The sequence below is a fragment of the Erithacus rubecula genome, assembly GCF_903797595.1.
Source record: "Erithacus rubecula genome assembly, chromosome: 2".
In the NCBI taxonomy this organism is placed as follows: Eukaryota; Metazoa; Chordata; class Aves; order Passeriformes; family Muscicapidae; genus Erithacus; species Erithacus rubecula.
In genome coordinates, this window is record NC_136685.1 from 107,887,549 (window position 1) to 107,915,446 (window position 27,898).

General features: G+C 49.6%; 2 protein-coding genes across 8 annotated transcripts in view; one reads left to right on the forward strand and one right to left on the reverse strand.

Moving 5' to 3' along the window:
* Window positions 1–4,718, forward strand: part of RTN4 (reticulon 4) — a 38,988-nt gene extending 34,270 nt beyond the window's left edge. For all 7 annotated transcript variants that reach the window (XM_079298528.1, XM_079298530.1, XM_079298529.1 and 4 more), the window contains 4 exons: window positions 1,352–1,421; window positions 2,075–2,121; window positions 3,151–3,209; window positions 3,630–4,718. In XM_079298528.1, the coding sequence (XP_079154654.1) occupies window positions 1,352–1,421; window positions 2,075–2,121; window positions 3,151–3,209; window positions 3,630–3,672 (219 nt within the window). In that variant the 3' untranslated portion in view covers window positions 3,673–4,718. The remainder of the gene's footprint in view (window positions 1–1,351; window positions 1,422–2,074; window positions 2,122–3,150; window positions 3,210–3,629) is intronic.
* The window catches only part of EML6 (EMAP like 6), a 93,558-nt gene continuing 69,516 nt past the window's right edge, over window positions 3,857–27,898 (reverse strand). The window contains 16 exon segments of the mRNA XM_079298527.1: window positions 3,857–7,230; window positions 8,002–8,102; window positions 8,325–8,478; window positions 9,010–9,113; window positions 9,501–9,663; window positions 14,450–14,568; window positions 14,570–14,623; window positions 15,244–15,432; window positions 15,890–16,004; window positions 16,349–16,506; window positions 16,962–17,170; window positions 17,815–17,988; window positions 18,338–18,358; window positions 19,529–19,627; window positions 20,116–20,245; window positions 21,195–21,273. Of these exon segments, the coding sequence (XP_079154653.1) occupies window positions 7,206–7,230; window positions 8,002–8,102; window positions 8,325–8,478; window positions 9,010–9,113; window positions 9,501–9,663; window positions 14,450–14,568; window positions 14,570–14,623; window positions 15,244–15,432; window positions 15,890–16,004; window positions 16,349–16,506; window positions 16,962–17,170; window positions 17,815–17,988; window positions 18,338–18,358; window positions 19,529–19,627; window positions 20,116–20,245; window positions 21,195–21,273 (1,894 nt within the window). The 3' untranslated portion in view covers window positions 3,857–7,205.

A 27,898-nucleotide genomic window follows, 5' to 3' on the forward strand; every position in this document is an offset into this window, starting at 1 on the left:
TAAAGAATTGCATCACTTGCAGTCAATGCACCTGAATTTTGAATAGGATCAGTTCTGAGTGAAGCTCTTGAAGTCAACTTGATTTCATTGCAGGGGTCATGGAATTAAACTCGTATTGATTGTCAATGCCCTTATCTTGTTGCTGGCTGTTGATTTTGTTTGGTTTGGATATTTTACCTCTCTTGATAAGCTAAAATTGGATGTTGGGATACGTAAGTTCAGAGTACCTTGGCTGCAGGCCAGTACCAGGGTCCTGGCCCACACCCACAGTTCTGCAACCATGCATTGTTTTCCTTGCCAGCACTTTGTACCCGTCCTCTCCTTGGGTGCAGCTCCTGCTGCTGGGAGTGTTTCCATCTTGGATTGTTCCCAGGCCTGCCCTCCCTGGTGCCAGTGCCTCCCATGTGCTGAGCTGACCAGGGCTGGGGGTCTCTGCTGTGTGCAGAGCAAGGAATAAACCCTGGCAAAGCTGCTGTTCCTGGCTGCTGCTCAGCTCCTCAGCAGCTCCCTGCAACTCTAGAAGAAAGCGACTGATTTTCCTCGGGAGGAATCCGACCCCGAAATAGAGCTGGCAGCCCTGGGTCCCCTCCCCCTGCTATAGGTCAGAGGTGTGCCTGGGACACTCCACCTGGCACCAAACCTGGCAGACCTTTGTGTGGAGCTGGGAAGCACAGCCCGTGTCCCACTGGAGCTGGACAAATGCTGTCAGAGGGAGGGGGAGTGGGGCTGGGGCATGGAGCCAGCAGTGTGGGGTTTTAGGGAGGTCTTTGTTTCTGAGCTTGGCTTTGACCTGGAGCCAGCTTCTGTGTTAGAGACTTCTCACTCCTCTTCTTCCTAGATTTTATACCCAAAGTGCCTTTGGGTTTTTTGAGGGAGAAAAGGTAAATCAAGCCCACCCTACCCTGCTGCTTTCCAGACAGCCTTTCCTGATGTGCCAGAGCCTCTGCCTGGTCTAGTCTGAGCATGGCTGGGCGGGTACAGGTGTGACCTCCCTTCTCACTGTGTGGTGCACCAGCCCTTTGGCCTCTCTTAGGCTGTTGTGTCCCCTCTGGAGGATGTGAGGCAGGAACTGTTTGCCATCATTGCTGCCCATGGAATTGGCAGTGCCCTGCAAAGGCACAGGGCAGTGTTTGGGCACTGCTGACTCGGGCTGAATTCAGCCCCGTGACCTGGTCACAGGAGGTGTCCCCTTACTGCATCCTTCAGCCATCTCATCCCCCAGCTCTGGTTACAGGAGGGGTGCAAGGGTGAGGTGCACTTTGGGGCTGGGTGGTTTGTGTTTGTGTTTACAGCAAACTGGGGGGTGTCCTGGGTACAGGCTGCCTGCTGACACGCTCTCTTTCCCTTGCAGTTCGCAGTGTTGATGTGGGTTTTCACTTATGTTGGTGCCTTGTTCAATGGTCTGACATTACTGATCCTGGGTAAGTGTTTGACTTGTGTTACACACCTGGCACACCAAATAACCTTGGCAGAGCAGTGGGGTTTGGCCAGCACTGGCAGGCTGATCCTGTAGCCTTAAGATGTTGCACTTTTAGATTCTTTTTTTTTGGGTAACACATCAGAAACAGGTCATTTGGAGTTGTGTTGTTGCATTCCTTGAGACTGCTGTTTTCCAGCCATTACATGATTTACAGGCAGCTTTGTGTGCTTGTCCTTGTCAGGGTTAGCCTGCCCTGAGTGTCACTGCTGTGCTGGGGCTTTGGAGGAGGTGCAGGATCTGCTGTGGCTGTGTCCCACTGCAGGATTTAATTTCTTATATCCCAGAGCAGGCTGGCTTCAGGTGTCAGAACCACCTGATGCCTGAGCAGCCCTTGGGAAGAATTTGCATAACCCACAGTGAAAAAGTGACCTGTGACCAGACTTACTGTACTGTTGGTGAGACTTGGAGAACAGCCCAGGCTCTCCTTAACAGGGATTATTGAATTTATTGGCCAACAATTGGTGCATGGGGCTTAGTCATTCATTTTTCTTGTACCTTTTTGCAAGACATATCAAGGTGTGGAAACCAGGCCTTGTTCTGCCTGAACACCATCCCTGCTGTCAATATTTTTACATTTGATGTGCTCTTTTCCAGCTTTGATTTCGCTCTTCAGTGTTCCTGTTATTTATGAGAGACATCAGGTGAGTGTTTAATAGAATTCATTAAATGTTTCTTAAAATCAGCTCTGTTGAAGCAAAACCAGAAACAAATAATTAAAATTAATTTCAATCTACTGAAATATTTAAAGCCTTTAAAAATAGGCCTTTACCCAGGAGCCAGTGCAGGCTAGTTCATTTTGAAGTTCAGACTCTGTGCATGCTTTCACTTTTCCTTCTTGGTAGAAGAAGAGGTTTCCTCAGCAAACAGTTCTGGAAAAGGCCTGATGAATTTGGAGGCCTTTTCTGCTGGTCCAGCTTTGGTCAGGACTGGAGCAGCACTGGGCATGGTGTGTTAATCCTGCTGTACCTTTTGGAGTTGATATTCAGGATTGGTTTCCCAAAGCTCTGTGGAATTTGTAGCCCTGGCAAAAACAGGAGGTGGGAGCTGCTTGGCCCAGTCCAGTGCTGCTCTTGGGGAGAGGCTCCCATGTAAAAGGAGGAGGGAGGAAGGAGCCAAAGTAAAATGCCTGTGATTAAATTATGGCCAGGGCTGTCTTGGGCAGGTCATTGCACAGGAGGGGGGAGCCAGCTCTGGCTCAGCCCTTCGTCTCCCCTTTCAACAACAAGGCTGGGCTGGGACTGGGGGAGGCAGGAGCAGATGGCAGAGCCTGGTGGGGTCCTGGCCAGGCTCCTCCTCCCCAGGGGCAGGGATCCCTGAGCCCCAGGGCAGGAGGAGCAGGGACAGTGTGTGGGGCTTAGCCCGAGCTGCTCAATCCTCTAGCCAGGCTGCAGCCTAAGCTGGTTACCCTGCCCAGCCCAGCTAAGCAGCTTTGCTGCTCTGTGGGGCCCAGAGGGGCCCAGCCCTGCACCCACAGCTGGGCTTTGATGGACCAGGGAGAAGCCAGGGATTGATTCCTTTGGGGCTTTGCCCACCGTGGCCTCCAGTGGGTGCATTGCTGGAGCCCTGGCATCTCACTGGGAAACAGCCCTGGCTGAGCTCCACTTCCCCCAGAGCTCTGTGGGACTCAGCAAAGGGGAGCTGGGCTGTAACTTCTGTCTGCTTCATTCCAGGCCCAAATCGACCATTACCTGGGACTTGTGAACAAGAATGTCAAAGATGCCATGGCAAAGTGAGTTGCTTGGGTTTATTTCTTTTCCTTGGTGCTGATGACAGTTTCCTGGCACGTGTGACACTCCTGTCTAGGACTAATGGGTTCTTCCATGTGCCAGGCCAAGGAGGGAGAAGGTCTCTAACTCTGGACTGGTTAGGAAATGAGCTCCTTTATTGCTGATGCTGTATTGAAATCAGCCTCTATTATTTCTAACAGAAATCTGAGTATTTCAACCCATTAGTGATACTTGAGCCCCTCAGCAGGTGCAGTTGAGGGGGGGGGGGGGAATGAGGAATGCAGCAGTTCCATTGGACTCTGAGTATAAAGCTGTGCTGTGAAGGTTCTTTTCACATGTTGCTGTTTCTAAGACTGTTTAACCTTTTCTTTATTGTCTGTTACTCAAACATACTTTTGTCTGTTTCCTTCTTCCTCTTGCAGGATCCAAGCAAAGATCCCTGGGTTGAAGCGCAAAACCGAGTAAAAAAAAGCCTGAAGCAACTTATCAATAGGAAGTTCATCTTTTAAGGGGGAAAAAATACTCATTGGATTTCCACGGGGAGGGTCAGGGAATAGCAAACCCCTTGACATTGCAGTGCAATTTCACAGATCTTTATTTTTTAGCAACGCAGTGTTTGAGGAAAAATAACTGTTTTGACTGCCATGTGTTTCATCATCTTAAGTATTGTAAGCTGCTATGTATGGATCTAAAACTAATCATCTTTCCTTATCCTGTGTGCAGCACTGGCTAATACAAATGACTGAGACAGCTGTACATTTGCTTCATCAGAGGTAGTTCCTGCTGCGTGCCGGAGGTGTAGAGCAGGTGGGGCAGAGGACAACACTTCCCAGTTTGTGCACTGTGTATGGTCTGTGTAGATTGATGCAGATTTTCTAAAATGAGATGTTTTAGAAGAATATACCAGTTTAGCAAGTTTTGAAAAATCTTGCCTTTTTGGTATGAGTATAGCTGTATTGTGATTTTATTGTTTTATCAATTGCCAATATATATATATATATATGTGTTTCACAAAGCTTAGATCTTTCAGCTGCTCCACAGTGCTTTGTACTTCAGAGAACTGACTGAGGCCTGGACCAGCTCCAGAGCACACAAGCTTGAGAAACTAAAAAGTCTCTGTAAACACTGGCATCTGTTGGAAACAACAAAAGAGAAATGAACAAAGAACCTCCACATAGAGTAAAAGAGAATTACAGCATACACTTTGTTGCACAAACGTACAGTAGTTGATCTTGAGCAAATAATTCTCCAGCTCTCAGACTCTGATAATCTGTGGACTGAGTATCTAATGCTGCAAATGGTGTTTGGAAACTTAAAGCCCTGTCCTGTTATGCAAGAAATGATAAGTGAAAAATTTATACACTTGCAGTTTGAGCTGTACTGAACTAAGTCTGTGGAATGCATTGTGAAATGTAAAAAAAAAAAAACCCAACAAAAAAGCAAAAAAAAAGAACAACCCCAAACCAACCCCAAAACCCCAAGTATCAATAAAGCTTATAGACATAAAATAATACCGGTATTTGGCTTTCTTGAGGCAGGTTTAATGTATTTGTGTTTATTGGAAGTTGGTTGTGGTAAATATCCATGTTCCTTGGTGGTGGCAGTAGTGTCCCAGCAGAGCACGGCGCAGGGTGGCTTTGTCACGGTCCCTTTTCTCTCTCTGCAGTGGGAAGGAGTTGCTGAGGGCCAGCTCCAGTGTCCCAGGGAGCTCCAGAGGGTCTCGGGTTCTTGGATTTTTGAGACAGGAATGTCGATGCCGTTTTCAGGTTTGAAGGAAATAAGTCCCAGTAATCGTTCCAGGTCATGGTGTTGATTCTGATTTAAGAGCTGGACATTGAAAACTTGTGTACAAATTTATTTGAGATGTAGATTTTTAAACGAATGGCATCTTGACCATATTGAAAAATAGAAATTCATGCATTAATATTTCAGTTTACAGTAAAATACAGCATTACTTCTGAGCATTTTATACAGGAAGCCAGACCATAGAAACATCCAAACCGTGTGTGGGTTTCCTGACAGACACTATTGCTTGGAGATATTTCTCACATCACTTTAATTCACTCTGCCACACAACTGGTTTGATTTGGGATACAATCAATGTGGAAGGAAGGTAAACATGAGTGGTACAACACAGGCAGAGGTGCTCACTGCTGGCAGCACCTGACAGAACAGGATTTGATCCCGAAGGTTTCTTTAAAAAAAAGACTGCATAGGGACTCGTACTGTGTATCTGACAAACTGCTCTGCTGTATAGTCATATAAGGCATTAATAAATTCAATTGTAAAAAAAAAAAAAAGGTGATTCTTTGAGGTTGCTGAAGCACTTTGTGTGTTAAACAGACAGGAATCCACTCCTTTAATGGGATGTTTTTGCTACTTTTCTATGCAGTGGGCAGCAGAAACGGACTGGCAGGAAGGTTCCAGAGTTCAAAATCCTATTGTCCTGAACTGGGACTAAAGCACTATTGCTTTTCAGAGACTAAATGTAAGTCTAAATGTTTCATTTTAGCTTTTATTTCTTGTAATTTAGAAAGATAATTTAAAAATATGGATTTTGTTCCATGCCTAGAATCTTTAATATCTTAAATACATATTTTGACATTGCCCATATTTTTGCTAGTCCTTTTTAAACTTTCTCCAATTCCACTATCCCTTGAGTTTTTGGTTTTGACAAAATGTTCTAACAGATAGTGAAGGGCTTGAGTTGCATTTTGGGAATATCTGTCCATGGTTTCCATTACCCATGGAGGCAGCTCTCCTTTGATCTCAGCTGTCCCCCAGGCCAGGACAAGGGGCTTTGTGGGGTGAGGGAGAGGAGCCCAGAGTAAGCCAGGATGGCCTTTTCCAAAAAAAAAAAAAAAAACAAACCAACCCTGCATTTCCTGGTACTAGGGGCTTTATGTTCTACTTAGAAGCAGCAGGGACTGGCTGGAGGGCACACAGAGCCCTGCTATAGACACATTACAGGGATTCCCCTCCAGAACAGGAACAGGATTAATGGAAGATTTCCCACCAGGCCAAGGTTCTGGCTGGCCACTGCCTGTAGGAGTGTAAAGCACATTTTCCCAGAAATGGGGAGCATGCAGGAACACTTGGGGAATGACTCCCTCCATCCTGGTGTTAAAATCTCTTGAACCAAGTCTGTCCAAAGCCTCTCCTCTCACTCACTGTTGGAGTTGGCTTGCACTGCTGGCTGCAGGAGCAGCTGCCCAAGAGCTGGAATGCCATCCCCTTGGCCTTCTGCCAGCACACAGCCAGTGGGGAACTCACTTGTGAAGGCATTGAAAACCCAAAGGAGAAAACAGGGATCATGTAAGTACCCAGCTGGAAAAGGTGAGAATGGTTTAGCCCTCCTCTGGGTGAGAGTCATAGCACCGTGTGTGGAAAGCAGGTGGGGGGAGGCAAGGCTGCAGCCCAAACTACTAGAAAATTATTCCAAGGCACTTCATGGATAGAAAATTCTGCCAAATATATATATTTAAAAAGAAAACGGACTTTAAAAAAAAAAGGATACTTTGCTCCTTCAATTAATGAAAGCTGAAGGGTGGCCTCCCCCCTCCCCAGTCTGCTTGTTAAATGCTCCCAGCTTTACTGAGTGCACCCAATTGGAGTTTTAAGCAGGTGTGGTTAAAACCCACCCACTTTTTGGGCTTTGTTCAAGCCACAAATTTGGAAATTAAAGGGGCCCAGCATTTTGTCAGCGTTTTCTCCCTTTTCAGACATGGTTTGAACAACACAGTATTAGGCAAAAGCAGCTTTGTGAGTGAACTGTTCATTCCTTTGGGATCCCCGGGTTACCCTTCAAACCTCAGCTTCCTTCGCGAGGACGTCGGGCTTTCCAACGCCAGCTCCCATTCCCTCCTGGTAAGTTGGGATGAGTGATCTGAAAATGTCAGCCTGCAGCAGGGCTGGGATTCCTGCAGCTGGGGGGGCATTCCCAGCTGTCCTGGCCAGCACAGCCCTCACTGGGGCAGGACAGCAGCAGTGAGAGCTCCTCAGAGGCAGCGCCACACGAACACACTGCGGAGACAGGAGGGACAGCAGGGATTGGCCTTTGGCACAGCCCGGTGAGACAGGAGTGAAAAAACCACATTGGGTGTGGAGCACAGACTGTGTGTGTGAGATAGAATACACTGCTCACTGCTGCTCTGTGTGTATGCAACCTGTGTGCACTGTGTATGTGTATGTCTGCAATACACAGGACACTGTCTGTGTCCTGTGTATGTGTGCACTGGGTGCACAGGTTATTGGGAGCACATTGTGTGTGTCTTTGCTCTGTGTGCACACAGAGTGTGCACGGTGTGTGCTGAGTGTGTGTGTCTGCACTGTGTGTGTGAGTGTATCTGTGTGCATCTCTGTGTGCGCCTGTGTGAATCTGGGGTGTGTCTGCACACTGTTTGTGTGTGTGCAGGGCACGTGTCTGGGATGTCCCTGTGTGGGTCATGTTAGTGTGGCTACGTGTGTGCACACCCGTGTGGCTATGTCCCTGTGTGTGTGCACCCGTGTGGCTGTGTCCCTGTGTGTGTGTGCACACCAGTGTCCCTTTCCCTGTGTGTGTGTCCACACCCGTGTGACTGTGTCCCTTTCCCTGTGTGTGTGTGCACATTGTGTGGCTGTGTCGCTTTCCCTGTGTGTGTGTCCACACCCGTGTGCCTGTGTCCCTTTCCCTGTGTGTGTGTGTGCACACTTGTGTGGCTGTGTCCCTGTGTGTGTGCACACCCATGTGACTGTGTCCCTTTCCCTGTGCGTGTCTGGCTCTCTGTGTCCCTTTCCCTATCCCATCCCTGTTACCTGCAGTCGTCCCCTCCGGTGCTCACCACGAACTTGTCGTCGTGTGAGAAGCGGATGTTGGTGACATGCGCCGAGTGCCCAAAGTACCGTTTGTGTTTGGCCTGTGGGACAGGAGAGCAGCTCAGGGACGGCAGCAGGCAGAGCTCTGTGCCCACAGCCACCCTGACCCCAGGCCTTTTCACACCCTGGGGCACAGCCAGAGCAGTGTGGGTGTGGTAGGAGCTGCCCACAGATGGGCCAGGCTGGTTGGGTGCTGTAACACCAAGTGATGTGGGTTTGGGAAAAGCAAAAGCTGCTCCAGAGAAAACAGAGCAGGCACTTACAAATTTCTCTGTGCATGGGAAATCAAACAGCTTGACCAGCCCGAAGTCATCTCCTGTGACTATGTTCAGGCCAGCGTGGGTCACACAGGCACAGTTGACATCTGCTTTATCTGCATTTCGTGGCCAGATGCCAATGACTTCGTCTCCTAGAATGCTGTTCCAAAATCAAGATAAATAAAATGCACTAGACGGTAAGACTTAATCTGCTGCTGCTCTTCCACAGGGTGCAGAGCAAACAGAGATCAATAACAAGAAGTTGCAGCATTTAAAATAGAATTGTCCTCCTTAAATGATTGCCCTTAGCTCATCATGGAGACCATCACAATAATACATCAGTTTTCTGTGATTCTTAAGCAGTCTCTATCCATTAATCCTTAGGTTTATTTGCTGTTAAACCATACAAGCACTGCACGTTTTCAGGCCTTCTGTGCTGCTGCTGTGGGACATGGATGCCTGGAGTGGCCCAGAGCTGTGTGAGGGGCATGGGATAAGTGGCAACAAGCCAACCCTGGTGCAATTAAAGCACTAATTAATTACTAGAGGCACCCAGCAGCCAGAGCTGTGTGTAAAGCCCCGGGGGTGTCACATGGAGCTCTGAGGAAGCTGAGCCTGGGGCCATCTCAGCATTCACACACCAACCCTGGGCTGATCCCAGTGCTGGCCCCACGCTGTCCCTGGCTGTTACCTGGTCCACGTGGCCCAGGTGATTTTCTCTATCACTGCAGGGTCTGTGATTTGCTTTCCCAGGGGCACCTCGTGAACTTGACGCTTGTAGGCACCTGTGGATACCTGGAAGTGGGAAAGGAAAAACCACAGAACTGTTATAAATACATCATACAGGATCATGGTGGAAGGAGACATTCCCATGCAGAGCTGACAGCTTTCCTGTCACTTCTATACTTTATCTCAATCTACTTTACCAAATCAGAAACATCTCTGAAAGAAACCCCTTTGAATTAACAACTTAATTAAAACAGATTAACCCAGCTCTCACAAACATCCCAGGCTCAGGGAGGAAAATATCTGCTTTCATATGGTTATAACCCAAAAGTTCATTTTCCTGCCTTGTACCTGTTCCATGCATCTGGGATAATGCTCTGGCCTCAGCACAGGCGGAGCCTCCATCCCCCGATGGTGGCACAGTAACCCTGAGCAGCGGGGCCACCCCAGACATACCTGGATGTACCTGCTGTCGGCAGAAAAATCCATCTGGATGACAAAACTGGCAATGTCCTTGCAGTACCCGATCCGGTTCAGGGCCGTGCCCTGAGTGAGATCATAAAAATCCACTGTGTGTTCTTGTGAGCCCACCGCCAGCAGCCTGTTATCTGGGCTGATTCTGGGAAAGGAAATAAAGAGGGGGAGTGGCAGGGGGAGACAGGGAGTGATGGAAGAGTGGGATGGGATTGTGGGCTGTGAGGGTGGGCCAGCATCAGTGAGGGTCCCCGATCAGACTGTGGGGGGGGGGGGGGGAAGGGTTTCCTGTTGCTGATGTTGTGTGCAGTCTCTGTTCCATTCCACTCTCCCACCCTCCAATCCAATTTCATTACTACACATGGATGGAGAGACTCAGTTACCACACATGGAGCTCAGGAATCAGATGCCACATGTGGCTTGCAGGAATTGCTTACTGCACGCGGATGGCGAGAGTTGGTTACCGTACGCGGTTGGCGGGTGACGGTTACAGTACACGGTAATTTATACTTGGTTACCGCACGCGGTAATTTCGACTCGGTTACCGCACGCGGTAATTGCGACCAGGTTACCGCACGCGGTTGGCAGGTGACGGTTACCGTACGCGGTAATTTCGATTCGGTTACCGCACGCGGATGGCGGGTGATGGTTACCGTACGCGGTTGGCGGGTGACGGTTACCGCGCGCGGTAATTGCGATCGGGTTACCGTACGCGGTAATTTGTACGTGGTTACCGCACGCGGATGGCGGGTGACGGTTACCGTACGCGGTAATTGCGACCGGGTTACCGCACGCGGATGGCGGGTGACGGTTACCGCGCGCGGTAATTGCGACCGGGTTAGCGCACGCGGATGGCGGCTGACGGTTACCGCATGCAGTAATTGCGATCGCGTTACCGTACACGGTTGGCGGGTGACGGTTACCGCACGCGGTTGGCGGGTGACGGTTACCGTACGCGGTAATTTCGATTCGGTTACCGCACGCGGATGGCGGGTGATGGTTACCGTACACGGATGGCGGGTGCCGGTTACCGCACGCGGATGGCGGGTGACGGTTACCGTACACGGATGGCGGGTGCCGGTTACCGCACGCGGATGGTGGGTGACGGTTACCGTACACGGATGGCGGGTGCCGGTTACCGCACGCGGATGGCGGGTGACGGTTACCGCACGCGGTTGGCGGGTGACGGTTACCGTACGCGGTTGGCGGGTGACGGTTACCGCGCGCGGTAATTGCGATCGGGTTACCGTACGCGGTAATTTGTACGTGGTTACCGCACGCGGATGGCGGGTGATGGTTACCGTACGCGGTAATTGCGACCGGGTTACCGCACGCGGATGGCGGGTGACAGTTACCGCGCGCGGTAATTGCGACTCGGTTACCGTACGCGGTTGGCGGGTGACGGTTACCGCACGCGGTAATTGCGACCGCGTTACCGTACGCGGATGGCGGGTGACGATTACCGCGTGCGGTAATTGCGACCCGGTTACCGTACGCGGTTGGCGGGTGACGGTTACCGTACGCGGTAATTGCGACCGGGTTACCGCACGCGGATGGCGGGTGACGGTTACCGCGCGCGGTAATTGCGATCGTGTTACCGTACGCGGTTGGCGGGTGACGGTTACCGCGCGCGGTTGGCGGGTGACGGTTACCGCACGCGGATGGCGGGTGACAGTTACCGCGCGCGGTAATTGCGACCGGGTTACCGTACGCGGTAATTTGTACGTGGTTACCGCACGCGGACGGCGGGTGACGGTTACCGCGCGCGGTAATTGCGACTCGGTTACCGTACGCGGTTGGCGGGTGACGGTTACCGCGCGCGGTAATTGCGATCGGGTTACCGTACGCGGTAATTTGTACGTGGTTACCGCACGCGGATGGCGGGCGACGGTTACCGCGCGCGGTAATTGCGATCGTGTTACCGTACGCGGTTGGCGGGTGATGGTTACCGTACGCGGTAATTTCGATACAGTTACCGCACGCGGATGGCGGGTGATGGTTACCGTACGCGGTTGGCGGGTGACGGTTACCGCGCGCGGTAATTGCGATCGGGTTACCGTACGCGGTAATTTGTACGTGGTTACCGCACGCGGATGGCGGGTGATGGTTACCGTACGCGGTAATTGCGACCGGGTTACCGCACGCGGATGGCGGGTGACAGTTACCGCGCGCGGTAATTGCGACTCGGTTACCGTACGCGGTTGGCGGGTGACGGTTACCGCACGCGGTAATTGCGACCGGGTTACCGCACGCGGATGGCGGGTGACGGTTACCGCGCGCGGTAATTGCGATCGTGTTACCGTACGCGGTTGGCGGGTGACGGTTACCGTACACGGATGGCGGGTGACGGTTACCGCACGCGGATGGCGGGTGACGGTTACCGCACGCGGATGGCGGGTGACGGTTACCGCACGCGGATGGCGGGTGCCGGTTACCGCACGCGGTTGGCGGGTGATGGTTACCGTACGCGGTTGGCGGGGGGACGGTTACCGCGCGCGGTAATTGCGATCGGGTTACCGTACGCGGTAATTTGTACGTGGTTACCGCACGCGGATGGCGGGTGATGGTTACCGTACGCGGTAATTGCGACCGGGTTACCGCACGCAGATGGCGGGTGACGGTTACCGCACGCGGATGGTGGGTGACGGTTACCGTACACGGATGGCGGGTGCCGGTTACCGCACGCGGATGGCGGGTGACGGTTACCGCACGCGGTTGGCGGGTGATGGTTACCGTATGCGGATAGCGGGTGACGGTTACCGCGCGCGGTAATTGCGACTCGGTTACCGTACGCGGTTGGCGGGTGACGGTTACCGCACGCGGTAATTGCGACCGCATTACCGTACGCGGATGGCGGGTGACGATTACTGCGTGCGGTAATTGCGACCCGGTTACCGTACGCGGTTGGCGGGTGACGGTTACCGTACGCGGTAATTGCGACCCGGTTACCGTACGCGGTTGGCGGGTGACGGTTACCGCGCGCGGTAATTGCGACCGGGTTACCGCACGCGGATGGCGGGTGACGGTTACCGCGCGCGGTAATTGCGATCGTGTTACCGTACGCGGTTGGCGGGTGACGGTTACCGCACGCGGATGGCGGGTGATGGTTACCGTACGCGGTTGGCGGGTGACGGTTACCGTACGCGGTAATTTCGACTCGGTTACCGTACGCGGTTGGCGGGTGACGGTTACCGCACGCGGATGGCGGGTGACAGTTACCGCGCGCGGTAATTGCGATCGGGTTACCGTACGCGGTAATTTGTACGTGGTTACCGCACGCGGACGGCGGGTGACGGTTACCGCGCGCGGTAATTGCGATCGGGTTACCGTACGCGGTAATTTGTACGTGGTTACCGCACGCGGACGGCGGGTGACGGTTACCGTACGCGGTAATTGCGACCGGGTTACCGCATGCGGATGGCGGGTGACAGTTACCGCGCGCGTTAATTGCGACCAGGTTACCGTACGCGGTAATTTGTACGTGGTTACCGCACGCGGATGGCGGGTGACGGTTACCGCACGCGGATGGCGGGAGACGGTTACCGTACGCGGTAATTGCGACCGGGTTACCGCACGCGGATGGCGGATGACAGTTACCGCGCGCGGTAATTTGTACGTGGTTACTGCACGCGGATGGCGGGTGACGGTTACCGCGCGCGGTAATTGCGACTCGGTTACCGTACGCGGTTGGCGGGTGACGGCTACCGCACGCGGTAATTGCGACCGCGTTACCGTACGCAGAGGCGGGTGACGGTTACCGCGCGCGGTAATTGCGACCGGGTTACCGCACGCGGTTGGCGGGTGACGGTTACCGCACGCGGATGGCGGGTGACGGTTACCGCACGCGGATGGCGGGAGACGGTTACCGTACGCGGTAATTGCGACCGGGTTACCGCACGCGGATGGCGGGTGACAGTTACCGCGCGCGGTAATTGCGACCAGGTTACCGTACGCGGTAATTTGTACGTGGTTACCGCACGCGGATGGCGGGTGACGGTTACCGCGCGCGGTAATTGCGACCAGGTTACCGTACGCGGTAATTTGTACGTGGTTACCGCACGCGGATGGCGGGTGACGGTTACCGCGCGCGGTAATTGCGACTCGGTTACCGTACGCGGTTGGCGGGTGAGGGCTACCGCACGCGGTAATTGCGACCGCGTTACCGTACGCGGTTGGCGGATGGCGGGTGACGGTTAGTGCGCGCGGTAATTGCGACCGGGTTACCGCACGCGGATGGCGGGTGATGGTTACCGTACGCGGTAATTGCGATCGTGTTACGTACGGGTGACGGTTACCGCACGCGTTGGCGGGTGACGGTTACCGTACACGGATGGCGGGTGACGGTTACCGCACGCGGATGGCGGGTGACGGTTACCGCGCGCGGTAATTTCGACTCGGTTACCGTACGCGGTTGGCGGGTGACGGCTACCGCGCACGGTAATTGCGACCGCACGCGGATGGCGGGTGACCATTACCACGTGCGGTAATTGCGACTCGGTTATCGGACGCGGTTGGCGGGTGACGGTTACCGCGCGCGGTTGGCGGGTGACGGTTACCGCGCGCGGATGGCGGGTGACAGTTACCGCGCGCGGTAATTGCGACTCGGTTACCGTACGCGGTTGGCGGGTGACGGCTACCGTGTGCGGTAATTGCGACCGGGTTACCGTACGCGGTAATTTGTACGTGGTTACCGCACGCGGATGGCGGGTGACGATTACCGCGTGCGGTAATTGCGACTCGGTTACCGTACGCGGTTGGCGGGTGATGGTTACCGCACGTGGTAATTGCAACTCTTTTACTGCACATGGATATCAGGACTCGGTTTCCGTTTCCCTGACTGTCCCTCCCCAGCTCACACAGCCCCTTCACCCCCCCCCCCCCCGGCACTCTCTGCCCTTTTCCCTGTGCCAGGGCTGTGGAGCCCTTGGTACCTGATGTCCTGGATTGCAGACTTCCTGTCCCTCTTCTTGCCCCAGACCTTGAGGCTGCTGACCAGCAGCAGGACGAACTCGCCGTTCCTCATGCCGATGGCCACCATCTCGCCGTCGGGGGCTGTAGGCGGCGCAGCGCGCAGGATGCCCCAGGCTCACCTTGTTCACCAGCTTCTGCAGGGACACGTGGCAGGCTCACACCCCCGGCCCACAGTGCAAAACCGCCCTCATCCAACACAAACCTGCAGTGTCACACCCAGACTCGCATCCCACCAAGAACATGGTGCTGAGCACATTTTAAAATAGAAATGGAATTTGGGGAGGGGGGGGGTGGGTGGGTGTTCATGTCTGCATTATTTTGTAATTTTTGTAATATTATTTTATAATAGAGTTCCAAAGGAGAGATCTGAGGAGGAGGGAGCTGTGCCTGCCAGGAAGGTGGAATGATGAGCTGGGGCTCTGTGTGTGTGACAGCACAGTCTGTGTCACCCAGACTAGCAAGCTGGAATTAAAATGCTTCCTTTGTCCCCTAGCCTGCAGATTTCCATCAAAATAAGCAATACCCAACAAGAGGCACCTCATGGGCAGATGTGCTGGTGAATCCCTGCATTCCTCTAGAAGTGCTGCCTGTGGGACAGCCAGGAATGGACTGGGGCTAAATAGGACCAAAACCTGCTCAGGACAGAGGCAGAACCCAGCTCTCATTCCAGGGCTGCTCAAAGGCACAGCAAAGGAAATATGTTTGGATAAAATGCTCATTTCTAGTCACACCTGTTTATGTTCAGGGTACTCACTTTGTCCGACAGGTCCCAGATCCTGGCTGTTCCATCGTTGCTTGCAGAGATAAATATGTCTTTGGAGGGATGAGTTGCCAAGCCCCAGATTTCCCCTTCCATGTGACAGTCAATTAACAAGTTGGAAGCAGCATTTTTTTCTCCTACTTCAAGGATTTCTCCATCTTTTGTTCCCACTAAGATTTTCCCCTGTTTATAGCAAAAGAAAAGGAGTGGAAAGAGGTGGTCAGTGTAACAGTAACTGCCATGGCTTAACCTGTCCAAGCTTCCTTTGCAAAGGCATAAACAGATTAAGTTTGTAACTGGTTAATGGCTACTCGATTGGAAATAGAAAATAACATTCCTCAGTGGTGCTGTTATCAAGGAGTGTGTCAGACTCCTGGGCAAAAAAAACTGGACACCATTCCTGGAGCTGGACAGGTCCCATCTTGTGCAGCATCACTGCTCCTTTCTCATTTAAATCTAAATACAACAAGAGTGACTGCAGCAAGTGAAATTACTGTTTCTTCTAGTGTGTTCCACTCTACCCAAACTCCCAGTGCCAGTAGCTCCCAATGCCAGTAACTCCAGTCGAAGTAATTCCCAGTGCCAGTGGCTCCCAGTGCCAGCAGCAGCTCGGGAGAGCTGGCCGTGCCCGCGCCCTCACCTTGCCGCGGCACACGGAGCGCACGCACTCGATGAGCTGCCCGGTCTCCAGCTGGAACGCTCGGCACCGCTTCATCTCCTGGTCCCACAGCTTCACTGCTCCCCCCTCCTTCGTGCTGCAAAGAACACCTGCTGTTACCTGGGAATCCCACCAGGGTCCTTCTGTCCGAACCACACAACATGCACTGACCCACCCTCCACGGCCATAAGAGCTTATCCAGGTGTTTGGATCAATCCCAAAGAGGTTCAGCGTGTCCCTGCTACACAACATTTACCACTGTGACTCTCAAGTGTCCCCCTTTAGTTCCTCACTTAACTGAGCCACCTGGGCAGGTTATGCTAAACAGAATCAAACTGCTGCAGCGCAGAGACTCTCTGTCTCTGGGGTGCTGGGTAAATAATGACAGCAAAAAGCACAAGAGAGAGAAGTTGAGCATTTCAGGAAGATCCTGTGACTTACGGCCTCTCCTTCCCACCAGTAACAATGAGCCCGTCGCGCAGAGTCGTGTACATGGTGAACACTGGTCCTGTGTGAGCCTTGGCCACCAGCCTGACCAGGAAATGATCCTTCCACACGTACACATCTCCATTGATGGCACCAGTGAACGTCAGGTTGTTCTGCAACAGACAGCAGCAAGCTCTGACACAACAGGCACCTCGGCATTTTTGTTCAGCTTCAAGTGAAATTCCTCTAATTAAATTTAAAAGTCCTTAATGACCACACTGGAGTGTCACCACTGGTGGTATCACTGGCATGTGTCACCTAATGCCATTAGCAGAGAAAATGATACATGAAATAACAGATCAGAGTTGAAGGCAAACAGATAACACCAAAGTAAAAAAAAAAACAAAACAACAAAACAAAAAAGCAGGGCAGTAGGTGTACATAGAACTTAATAGAAGACATTCACCCAATTGTGGTCAGGAAATTCAGGGAAAGATCCCAAGGTGCACAGGTTTTAAAACCACGTTTCACTAACAAGCACTGGGTTGGATTTCAGCAAAGAAAACCAACCCTGGTGGGTTTAATACCAAGGTAATGTAAAATCCTGTAGCAATAAATCTGAACTCACTGCTCCAAAGGCAACAGAGAGCATGGTCTGCATTTTGGCATCTTCCATGGAACCAATGACTCCTTTCTTGTAGAGCAGAGCGCTGCCAGCCAAGGTCCAGAACTTCATGTGCTTGACCCCCACGGACACGAACTGAGTGTCGGAGTCCGGGCGGAACTCCACAACAAAGATCCTCTCCAGGTGCCCTCCCCTGCTGGCAACTTTAGCCCCTGGTTTCATGAGGAAAGGACAAAAACAAAGCTGAATTTACCTGAGAAATGAAGCTCTGATATGATTTTATCAAATACATTGAGCTGGTACTGGATTAGAGATCTGTGTCCCAGATGCTGAAAAGCTGCACATCCCCACACTATTTAGTGCATCAAACATCTCAGTGCAACTCCCAAAGTCCCTGGTTATTCCATTGCATCCCACAGATTTAGGAAATGCAGATTTGAGGCCTTCACAGCACGGTCTGTCTCCTGGGTCAGTGAAATAACACAGAATTGTTGGCTATCATCCCATGAAAAATGCACAGGGACACACTAATGAGCTGAGGCACTTTTCCTCTCCCCTCCACCATTTCCAAAGATAATTATTTTCTGGAAATTACTTCCCAAAGGCCCATCTCCATCACAGTACTTGAAGTGTTTTAGGAAAGAAAAGAAATACTTTTCCTTAATTTCATGTAATTTTACATTAAGCATCATTCTTTCTACAACAGGTGTTTAGAACTTATCTCCCTGTTCATAGTTTGCAGCCCTTTGCCATCTTTCACCGATAAACTGGGATGCTCCCAGCAAGGACACAGAAGTCCAAAGGCTTGAAAGGCAAAGGCAATCACTGTGCATGGCTCTGCCAGGCTGGTTTTTACCTTCCTGCCACCTCCAGACAGTGATGGTGTGCTCTGGGTCGACTCCCACTGACACCAGCAGTTTGCCAGTGGCACTGAAGTTCACGTAATTGACCCCTTTGGTGTGGAAGCAGCGCAGCATGGAAAGGGTTTGCTTGCTCATGGCATCCCATATGTGAATTGTGGGGGTTGTACCTGTGGGCAGAGAGAGGCATCAACAGAGAATTAACTCTGGAAAGCTGCAGTGCAAACCAGGCATTTTTCAAGAACATTCAACCTGAACAGACAGTTGGATTTGTTTGAAGATTTGCACTAGTGGGAAACAAAGAGAAATCAAAATAGCTCGTAAAACACAGGGGGGGAATCATTGTAATCCATGAAGTCAGACAAGTTCTAAAAGAACAAACATAACATTCATGAAGAGCCTCATGCAAAAGAAATTGCCTGCAGATGTTTCACTTGTATCCATGGTTCACACAGATACAATGAGGCAACATGGAACTCGTACAGGACTCTGCTAAACCCACAAACAAATCAGCCTTACCTGGGAATTCTGTCATGTCACCTGCATTGTGAGAGCAATGGCAAATGAGGAAGCACCAAGGGAAAACAATAGGTGAAATAAGTCATGTGGCTCGTGCTGCAGTGCCAGCATCAGCACCAGAAGGAAAACAAAATTAAAAACTTGGAAATGGATATGGATTAAATTAACAAAACAAGTAAGCAGGAATATTGTTGAACTTTTATTGGGTATATTGGCTTCTATACACAAATATTGCAACAATATTTAGTACTTTTAAGTTTTTAAAATGACAACTGAAAGAAATGTCAAAGGCATGCAGGTTTTAAAAATTATAAAAATCCAAAGTGAAGTGAATCTTTAGTTGTACAAAGTATCAATCAAACTGGGAGCACTGATCTCCTGAGTCCTAGGAAAAGGCATTTATCCTTTTCAACATCACAGAAACCTGTGTTCTGCACAGCTCTGGCACAAATGCAGCTTTGGGTGCTCCCTCCACATGCAGTGCAGTGCCCGTGCTCAGGACAGGCAGCAGAGGGTTTGTTTGTCACTGTGCTCATCACTGCCACTCCCTGTTCCCTGTTAAGTGACTCCTGTCCTCAGGTTATGGATTCCATTCTCATTCTGGAATGGCCTGAGATGTTCTGATCCCACTCTCCCCCATAAAGTTAATTATTCCAGCATTAGGCTGAGAGGCAGCAGATCCTTCTCAAGGCCTGGGAAGCTCACCCTGCATTCCCCATGCAATGTTTACTGCAGCAGAAGGTGCCAGGACTCTCCATGTAAACAATAAACACATGGATTCACACAAATACACAGGGGCTCTCCACTGTCCCCTGGTATGTGTCCTAACTTCTGCTGAGATCTGTCTCTGGCCTTGTCTGTACAGCTCCTGTACTCCTGCAGAGAAAATGATGCTCTCTGAACTCTCACTGCTAAACAGTGCCTTGGACACAGGAAGGAAAGAATACTATAAATCAGATTATTGAGATGATTAGGCAGTTTATCAAAGCCTGCCATCTGAAATATGATTACACTACAATTAACTCTAAAATCCAATCACTCACAATCAGAGATGGAACTGAAACAGTAAGAAAACTCTGGAGCTTGATTACTTCTTGCAAATCAAACAACAAGCAAAATTCCCCCAGAGACAAGGCCCAGAGGAATAAATCAGTGCCCTGAGAACTGCAGGGCTTTGCTGGGGGCACGTACCGATCTGGCTGGTGGCCACCACGTTCTTGTACTTGGGGTGCTGGTTCACTGTCAGGCACAGGATGTCATCAGTGTGCTCCAGGTAGAAGCTCTGGCTACCTAATGGCATCCAGACAGGATTTCAGTCACCACAGGGAGAGGGAGCACAGGCTGTTGGGCCACAAAGGCTGCCCTGCTCTCATTCCCAGGCACCATTCCCAAATGCACTGTGGACACAGCCAACAGCACACAGAGCTGGATACAAAAGCAGTAGTTGGGAAATTATCTATACATGCAGGGATCAGCCCACAGCCACCAGGACTGCAAGAAACACCAAAACTTCCCAGTGAAATCCCAGTGAACTGGGGAAGTGAAGTGCAGGCAAAGTTCTGCCAAGGGAAGGGGCCCAGAAAGGACATCCTTGTGTCCCAGCCCACAGGCTGTGCTAGCACTGGAGTCCCCAAAGGCCACCTGCACTGGGTTTGTGCCATTTATCAAGATACCAAAGTGGGAAAGTCACAGGAGTATTAAGAAGTTCAGACTTTCAATCAGAAGTATTTTCCTCATAGAGCAATTTTATCTCCCAGTATTGTTTCAAGTGGCATTACCAGTGGAGAGGTTTTGGACAATGCCTGCTGCAGCTGTGTGGAAAATGATGTCAGCACCATCGTTCAGGTAATGGAGGTTGTTGCGACAGTCAAAGCCTCTGTACCCAAACACGTGCTCTAAAGCCAGCTCCTGCTCCAGAAAACAAAGAGAACAGGGGTGAAATGGAAAACAAACAGAGGCTTTTCAGAGCCTGGACCACTTAAGAACAATTCTAAATTATATAAGTACAAATACCTTGTAGAGGCAATGGAATAACAAAACAATAATTAGTTATCCCCACTCTGCTCGTTAATTGAGGCATAATATTATGAGAGGCTATCAACAGACTTTAATTGGTCAGCTAAAGCACTGAACTTCTAGTATTTTCTTTTTTAATTATTCAGAGGGCTATAAATGTCCTGGTTGTGTAAATTTCCATTCCAAACAGATGCAACTCACAGAGCAGGTTTGATTCTATTGCTCTTCCCATCACAGTTGAATATTTATATAGGGTATCAGATATTTTAAAGAATATACTTGCAGAAATTTCAAAAAATCATTCTCATAAACAACCAAATTTCCACAGACTAAATTCTGAGATTCTGACCTTAAAGCCAGCCAGGGCAGGCTGTAAGTAACTCTGTAATTAAGACATTAATCAGAGGTGTAATTGCAGCTTAGAAGGAGCAGTTGCCAAGGAAATTTCCTCCAGGAACCCAGGATAGTTAATGGATTGTTGTTGGAGCTGCCTTGGTGCCTTGAAGCCTCATTTAATGACTGTCCCAAACACAATCACAGCTCACTGGGAACAATCCTAATTAGCCACAGACCAAGTGCTGCAAATTGTCCACACAGGTCACAGAACATTCCTTGTTCTGCCAGGTATTTGGGGAGAAAGGGAAGTTCCAAAGTCAAGGAGCAAATTCCATAATTCAAAATCTCACACAGGATTTTTCCTGGGCCAAAGTGCTTCCCTTGGGACTGAGCATGGGAATGCACATACTCTGTGATTGTACCTGCCCTTCACTCAGAGACAAAACAGGGATGCATTTCACACAGCATGTTACTTTAAAAGAAATTTAAAGGTATTAATCCTGACCTCAACCAGTTTCTTTTTTTTGTTGACATTGTTCTTCTGCAGCTTCTCAGGCTGAGGAGCAGCTCTGCTCACGGGTGGCCTGAAAAGAACATTTAGAAAAGAAGACAATCAATATGTTTGAAAGTAAAACAGCCTTCAAAACCACAGCATGTGTGAGCAGCAAATGGACAGTTGTGTCTGTATGAGCTTTTTTCAGAGTTGCACAATAAACTGATTAAAATCCTGCATTTTTTGACAAGAAGAGCAGAAACATTGGATGTAGACTTTGTGGATGAGTGGCAGAACAAACAACCTTACACCATTCAAAGGACCTCAAACCATCATGATTTAATCCATGGAAAAATCCTTGGATATGAAATTATGTAAATTGGTGCTTTCAGAAATGATTTTAAGTAATTTCTGCAGCTGGCAGTTGACCTTGCCCAACCTTGCTTCTTCTGAGAAACCCCATTCCACAACCTTGACATGGCCTCACACTAAAATCTTCTCAAAATCATATTAAAGATAAAATGGTTGCATTTAAATGCACAAATCATTCATCCAAGGAAATCTGGGCGACTGAGGCCAGCAAAGCCTTTTTATATAATTACAGTTGCTAAAAGTAGCTAAAGAGACAAATTCAGAACAGAGGTTGAGACAAAATCTGATGTGTGCAAATGGTCTGTGAAGCCAGATAACCTCTGCTGCTGCTCTTGATCCTGCTGGGAAAAGAGGGACAGAGCTAAGGGGAGCACTTGGAAAGCATTCCCAGAAAAATGTGACCTTCCTATTACATTCCACGTGCTGTAAAATTTGCTCCTGTCCTGAGACTCTAACTACCAGTAATTCCCATTTTGGTAAAAATTAAGTGGAGAAGGATGAAATCCCTTTTGTGTACAGGGAGCTGCTTTCTGTGGGGCTGGATTTTTCATGGAAGGTGTTAAAGGCACAGGAGAGAGCCCTGTGGGGATGAGCAGCAGGACAGCCTGAGCTCTGAGAGCAGAGCTGAGGTAACCAGCCCAACCCAGGTCCCAGCACAGCAAGGACAACGAGCAATCAGCAGGTGACACAAAGAGTGAGAGAGTTACCTTGATCCCCTTGGAAGCAGCAAGTAAAGCCAAGCAAGAAACTTAATAGAGTTTAGGAGTCACTTCTGAGCACCAGACTCATGCACAAGCACTGTCAGAGCACAGCAGTCATTCCTGGGCACAACAAGTGCAATCCAAGCATGCCAGCACCAACTAAAACAGAAACCAAAGAGTGCACAGAGCCAGACATGTCACACCTGGCACACTCAGAGCTGAGGATCCTGCAGGCTGGAGCCACAGGGAAGCTACATCCCAGCTTCCTGCACACTCTGCACTGGAGCAGAAGGGGATTCCAGGGCTGGGTGATTTCCAGGAGCCTGACAGGGCTGCTGCAGGAAGCTGACAGTCCCTAGGCACTGCTGGGATTGCACACAATGGGTGGTTGTTCTCTAGCCCACAGTTGCTGTGGGGAGGCCAAGTCACTGCCAGGACAGCCTGTGCTGCCTTGTCCTCAGGGGACAAGGACCTTTATTCCCTCAGAAGAGGTCACTCCAGTCCCCCAGGGTGACCCTGGGAGGAGCAGGACCGAGCATGCTTTTTTCTGTTTTAGTGTTATTTCAAACTGGATCATTTCTACATTTCTTTACTTAGGAATATCAAAGTTTATGACAAGAGCAAGCCAAAATACTCCACGACAGCAAGAGAACACTACCACTGTGACATGCTTGATAGTCACCAGATTGTAAGCATGAGGTTTCATTTGGAGCCACACACACAGATACTTTTATAGAAACCTACTCACAGCACACACAAACACAGATGTGTGCATTCATATATACATGGCCATGTATATATACACACCAGTGCATTCACTGCCTCATCACCACCTCCATAAAACAAACAGAAAGCAGCACATTTGAAACATTTTAAGAAGTCATTTCACTTTTACCAAGCCTGTGACTACACCTAGTTTGTTAAGATCCAGATGACACTGCCAAGACAAGGACTTTGCACTGCAGCAAACAACATCCCTTTTGCCCTGCTGGCCCTGTGCAACCTGCAAGGCACATTCCCAGCAATCCAGGCTGCCTGGGCTCCCCAGCAGTACTTACTTGACAATTCCCTGCCTCCAAAGGAAAGCAAGTTAAAACATAACACAAGCATTAATGGTTTCTTTGCAGCAATTCAAACCCAACTGCTCAGAGTACATTATGGCAGGGAGGAGCTCCAGAAAGACAAGACACAGCCACAGTTAGAGGGTCTCAGTTCTCTGGTACTGTGGACACAGCAGAGAAGATTCCTGTTATTCATGGCAGTCTCAAGGATGCTCCCACAGGAGGACACACAGCTGTCAGCCAGGGGCAGGAGTCCAGATCCACACTGACAAAACCTCATGGACATTCCCTCCAGCCACAGGGGAGAGAAATCCAAACCAGGCCTGGGGTGAACAGGCAGCACCAGGATGGAGAACAACACATGGACAACAAGAGCTGAGCTGGGGGAAGAGGGAATGGGGTTTTGGAAAAGAAAAGCACCTTGAGGGAAGAAAGAGATGTGATCTTAGAGAACTGGGCCAAACTATGAGTGGAAAAAAGATGGATCTGTTTAGATGAAAAATAAAGGTCAAAATAAAAGGCAGATAAAAAACTGTTGTGATGAATTCTATGGGAGGGGGATATAATCAACTCCTGTTTCCAGGGCACAGGCCAGAATTGCTGTCTGGCTGGAGATGCTGACTGCAGCAGGAATAAAATGGGCAGAACACAAACATTCTGCTCCAAGGAACAGCATGGAATCCAGAAACAGCATCACATGAAAGGGACCAGCAAGGTCTGGAGCAGGGACAGATGGACAGGAGTGTCCTGCAGGTGACAGGCTGAGCCAGCAGCAATGGGGGGGGGGAAAGCTTTGAGCCCAAAAGGGAGACACATGTGGATTTACACAGCTGCAAACTGAGGGAACACACCTGGACCTACACAAACACGAGCAGGACTGCTCCTGAGGAGGGAAAGTAAAGTTCAGGGAGAGGTGAGGGTTGGGTTGGGCAACAGAGCAAAAACCCAAGGTTTAAAAAATACACTGCTCATTTCAGAAAACATGCAAAAGCAGTTTTTAGAAGTGCCCTTCACCAGTGACAGGAGGGGACTCCCAAGTGCCTCAAACTGCTGCAAAATTCCTTGAGCTTTTTTTAATCCCTTCCCAGAGAAGGTATTGTAAGATTTTTGTAAATTCTAAACCCTTGGATTTTCTCATCCCAACATACACTGGAGTTTTACATACAACTTTTCCTGCTGTTACTGCTTCTTAACACTTTGCAGCTACCATAAGACAACAAAAAGAACAGGATTCACCATGAAAATTCCCTACTCTCAAATACAGCAGATCAAAGCAAAAGTCAAACGGAACTACAGAGAAACATCACTAGTAAATTATGTTTTTAAAGGACTGAAAAAGCCTTACACGTTGCAATATTCATAACTTCACGTGTGTGCTGATGCACTATTTAAAATTTAAAATAGATCAAGCAGTAGTACAGGACACATGGTGGGGCCAGCTGCTGTCACAGCCTGTCAGGGCAGCTGGGCACTGCATTCCCAGCCCTGTGCCCAGTGAAACCACAGCAATTCCTAAGGAGGGCAATCACTGCAGTGAAACCTGAGGGTCTTTGTCCTCAATACCTTGGGAAGGTGCTCCCTGAACAGCCCCAGGCTGGCCCTGCTGCCCCTCACACACTGGACACACTGCAGGAACAGAGTCTTTTCCTCTTGTTTTGTTACTGCCTGCAGAAGCTCCAGCAGGTTTTGAAGCTGTGTTGTGTAAATAAAACCACTGAACCAACCACACAAGGCAGATCCTCCCTCTGCATGAAAAAGAAATGTCTTTTTCCATCACCCTGAGTGCAGACACCAGGGTTGGGATCCCCAGTGCCATTCCCAAGTGTCACAGGCACAGAGAGACCCTTTGAGGCAGCTCTGGGCTGACCTGGGGGAGCAGTGGGACTCACTCTGAGTTCAGGGCTTGCCAGGGACTGACAAACACCAGTCACAATGTGGGGATAAGCCCAAAGTTATTTTCTCCACTCCAAGGATGTATTTTCCAGATACATTTGGAATAGTCCCCACCTACACATGAATGCAACACAGATTCACACTCCAAGCTTTTGCATTGCAAGGTGCAGGAGCCAAGGCTGGAACCATATGTCTAATAATTCATTTCATGGTGCAAAGGCTGGTGGGGGCTGTTTTGGAAGCTTATATAAGTTAGCTCACATTGTTTTAAATAAATCAATCATTTCAAGAGTAACATTTGAAGAGAGAAAATTCAACTTTTCACCTTTATCAGGACACATGATTGCACATGAGGCAAACACCACGATGGAGACCAGACTCTGAGGTGGGTAATTCATGGAGAGGGAGACAAGCCAGGAGAAAACAGAAAACCAGACCAACATGCCAATGCTGCTTTTTGTTTTCTACACATTCCACCTGCTTTGAAGGAGCTCCCATCACCAGGTTCATGTGGAATCATGCAAACTGAGCTAAAGGAGAGCTGCAGACCAGGGGGTGTGTTAGGGGTTAGTAGGAGGCCAAATGCAAACAGGTCTTTGCCTTTGAGATTAGTAACAAATGCAGCCACCTGCAAGCTCCTGTTTCTTGGCATCACAGCAATTCCTGGTTTAAACAGTTCCAGTTCAAACCCCAGCCCAGCACAGTCCCTGTGTGCCCCAGCAGAGCTTACAGGTGTCCTGGATTGTCTGGGCCAGTGCCCCCCTTGGCCAGGGGGTCCTGAACCCATGGGGCTGCTCCTCCCCAGGACACCCTGCTCCTGACCAGGGGCAGCCAAGGGCAGGAGGGGGACAGGGAAAAGGGAAAAACAACAAGGTGGGGAGAGGAGAGAGAAACAGCAATTAATTAATGATCTCAGCCAAACAATGCACCTATACAACTACAAGGCATTTTACAACTCTCCTGCCACTCTGCCATCCTAGAGCTGCTGATGGACACAGGAAATGCTGGATCCCCCCAAAAACACCAGAATGATTTGATTCAAAACCTGCAAGTAAAATCTATCACGTGACTTCTACGCTCCTCCAAGATATTTGCAGAATCAAGATTATTGTAATTACATTTGAGTTAGACAGGAAAAATAAATTTCATAAAGGGCTCTCATTTTTTTTCTAAGGGAAAACTTTATTATTACTCCTAAGTTTGTAGCAACCATTGTACAGTTCAGCTCCCAACCTACACCTGCAATCTTTCTGGAGTCCCATCACAGCTCCTGAGATCAAACCCCTCCTGAACTGAATGATGAATTGTTATTTCTAGAGAAAGGATGCACCTCTGAGGTTTTCAGATTCATCACTCTCTACCAGAGAAGCACAGAGTCCTGCAAGCTTATTCCAGCAAACAGAAAGACTGAACAGATGGATGTGTCTCATAGGTGCACATGACACCTTTGAAACATGTTTGATTACATAAACCTGAGTGTAACTCCTGCAACAGTTTATCCTCTAAATATTACATTAAAAAAAAAACCAAACCAAACCAAGAGAGTTCCAAGTCATTGCCCTCAAGGAGCAGCTCACAGAAGCAGCCCCAGCTATTCCTACTTCTTGCTTAAGCCAGAAGTCTGCTTTTTCTCTTTTTTTTACCTTTCCTTCATTTAAACTTGCTTAATTATGGGTTTCTTCTCAGTACACCTTCACAGTTTTTCCTTTCTCAAAGCCACAATGAAAATACAGCAAAGGGGACACTCTAAGACCCTCAGTACATGCTGCAGTGCAGTACTGAGCCACCAGTTCTTCAGGTCTTGGGATTTACTCACAACAGTTTCTTTCAGCTTGTCCCATAGTTTCCAACACATGGGCAGTAAGTGACAGAAGTTACCAGTGCCAGAGTATTCACTGCTCAAAGCCATTAAGTGCACAATCACTGGGGTCTCCAGACAAACACACATCACAATCACTGAGGGAAAGATCTGGAATACTTCTTCCAGAAAAAGTTCCTCTTCAAAAGCCTATCAGGTTTCCCCACATACCTGCCTGGAAGAGGAGGGAACACATCCTCTGGGTTCCCCTCTCCAAACCTGCTCCAGCTGTGCCTTTGGAAGAAAATCTAAAGCTTTGGGAGCTGCCCTCAAAATTCCCTGTTGCCTCTTCACTCAGCCCTGTGCACAGAGATTTCAAGACCTGATGACTTGGGCCTTAGATTTCCCTCAATATTTAGGATTTCCCTCAACACAGACACCTCAGTACTTGCAGACTCCACCTGGAAGCATCAACTGTCCCTTCAGACCCTGGGAGGTGCAAAGAAAATCCAGCCCAGGGATTTCAGTCATGGGCAGACAAACCCTTTTCCAGCTGCTGCATTCTCTGAAAAGATGGAATTTGGCCCAGCTACAAAGCTTCCCCCATATTTCATACACCTTCTGAGAGAAGTCAGCTTCAGCCTGAGGCACTCACAACTGGAAGTGCCAAGACTGTGCAGGAATTGTCCCCACATTGTCCCACTGTGACCAGGAATTGCAGCCTTGCAGTAGCCAACACAATAATTCCATTTACAGCATCCAAACCCCAGCACCTTTCACAGCCTCAGACCCCACTCACAACACCCTCAGAAAACAGTTCTGCTGACATTTCACCATAAAGCTGCTGCTTCTGTTTGCTTCACTATAAATTCTCACAATTTATATTAGTCC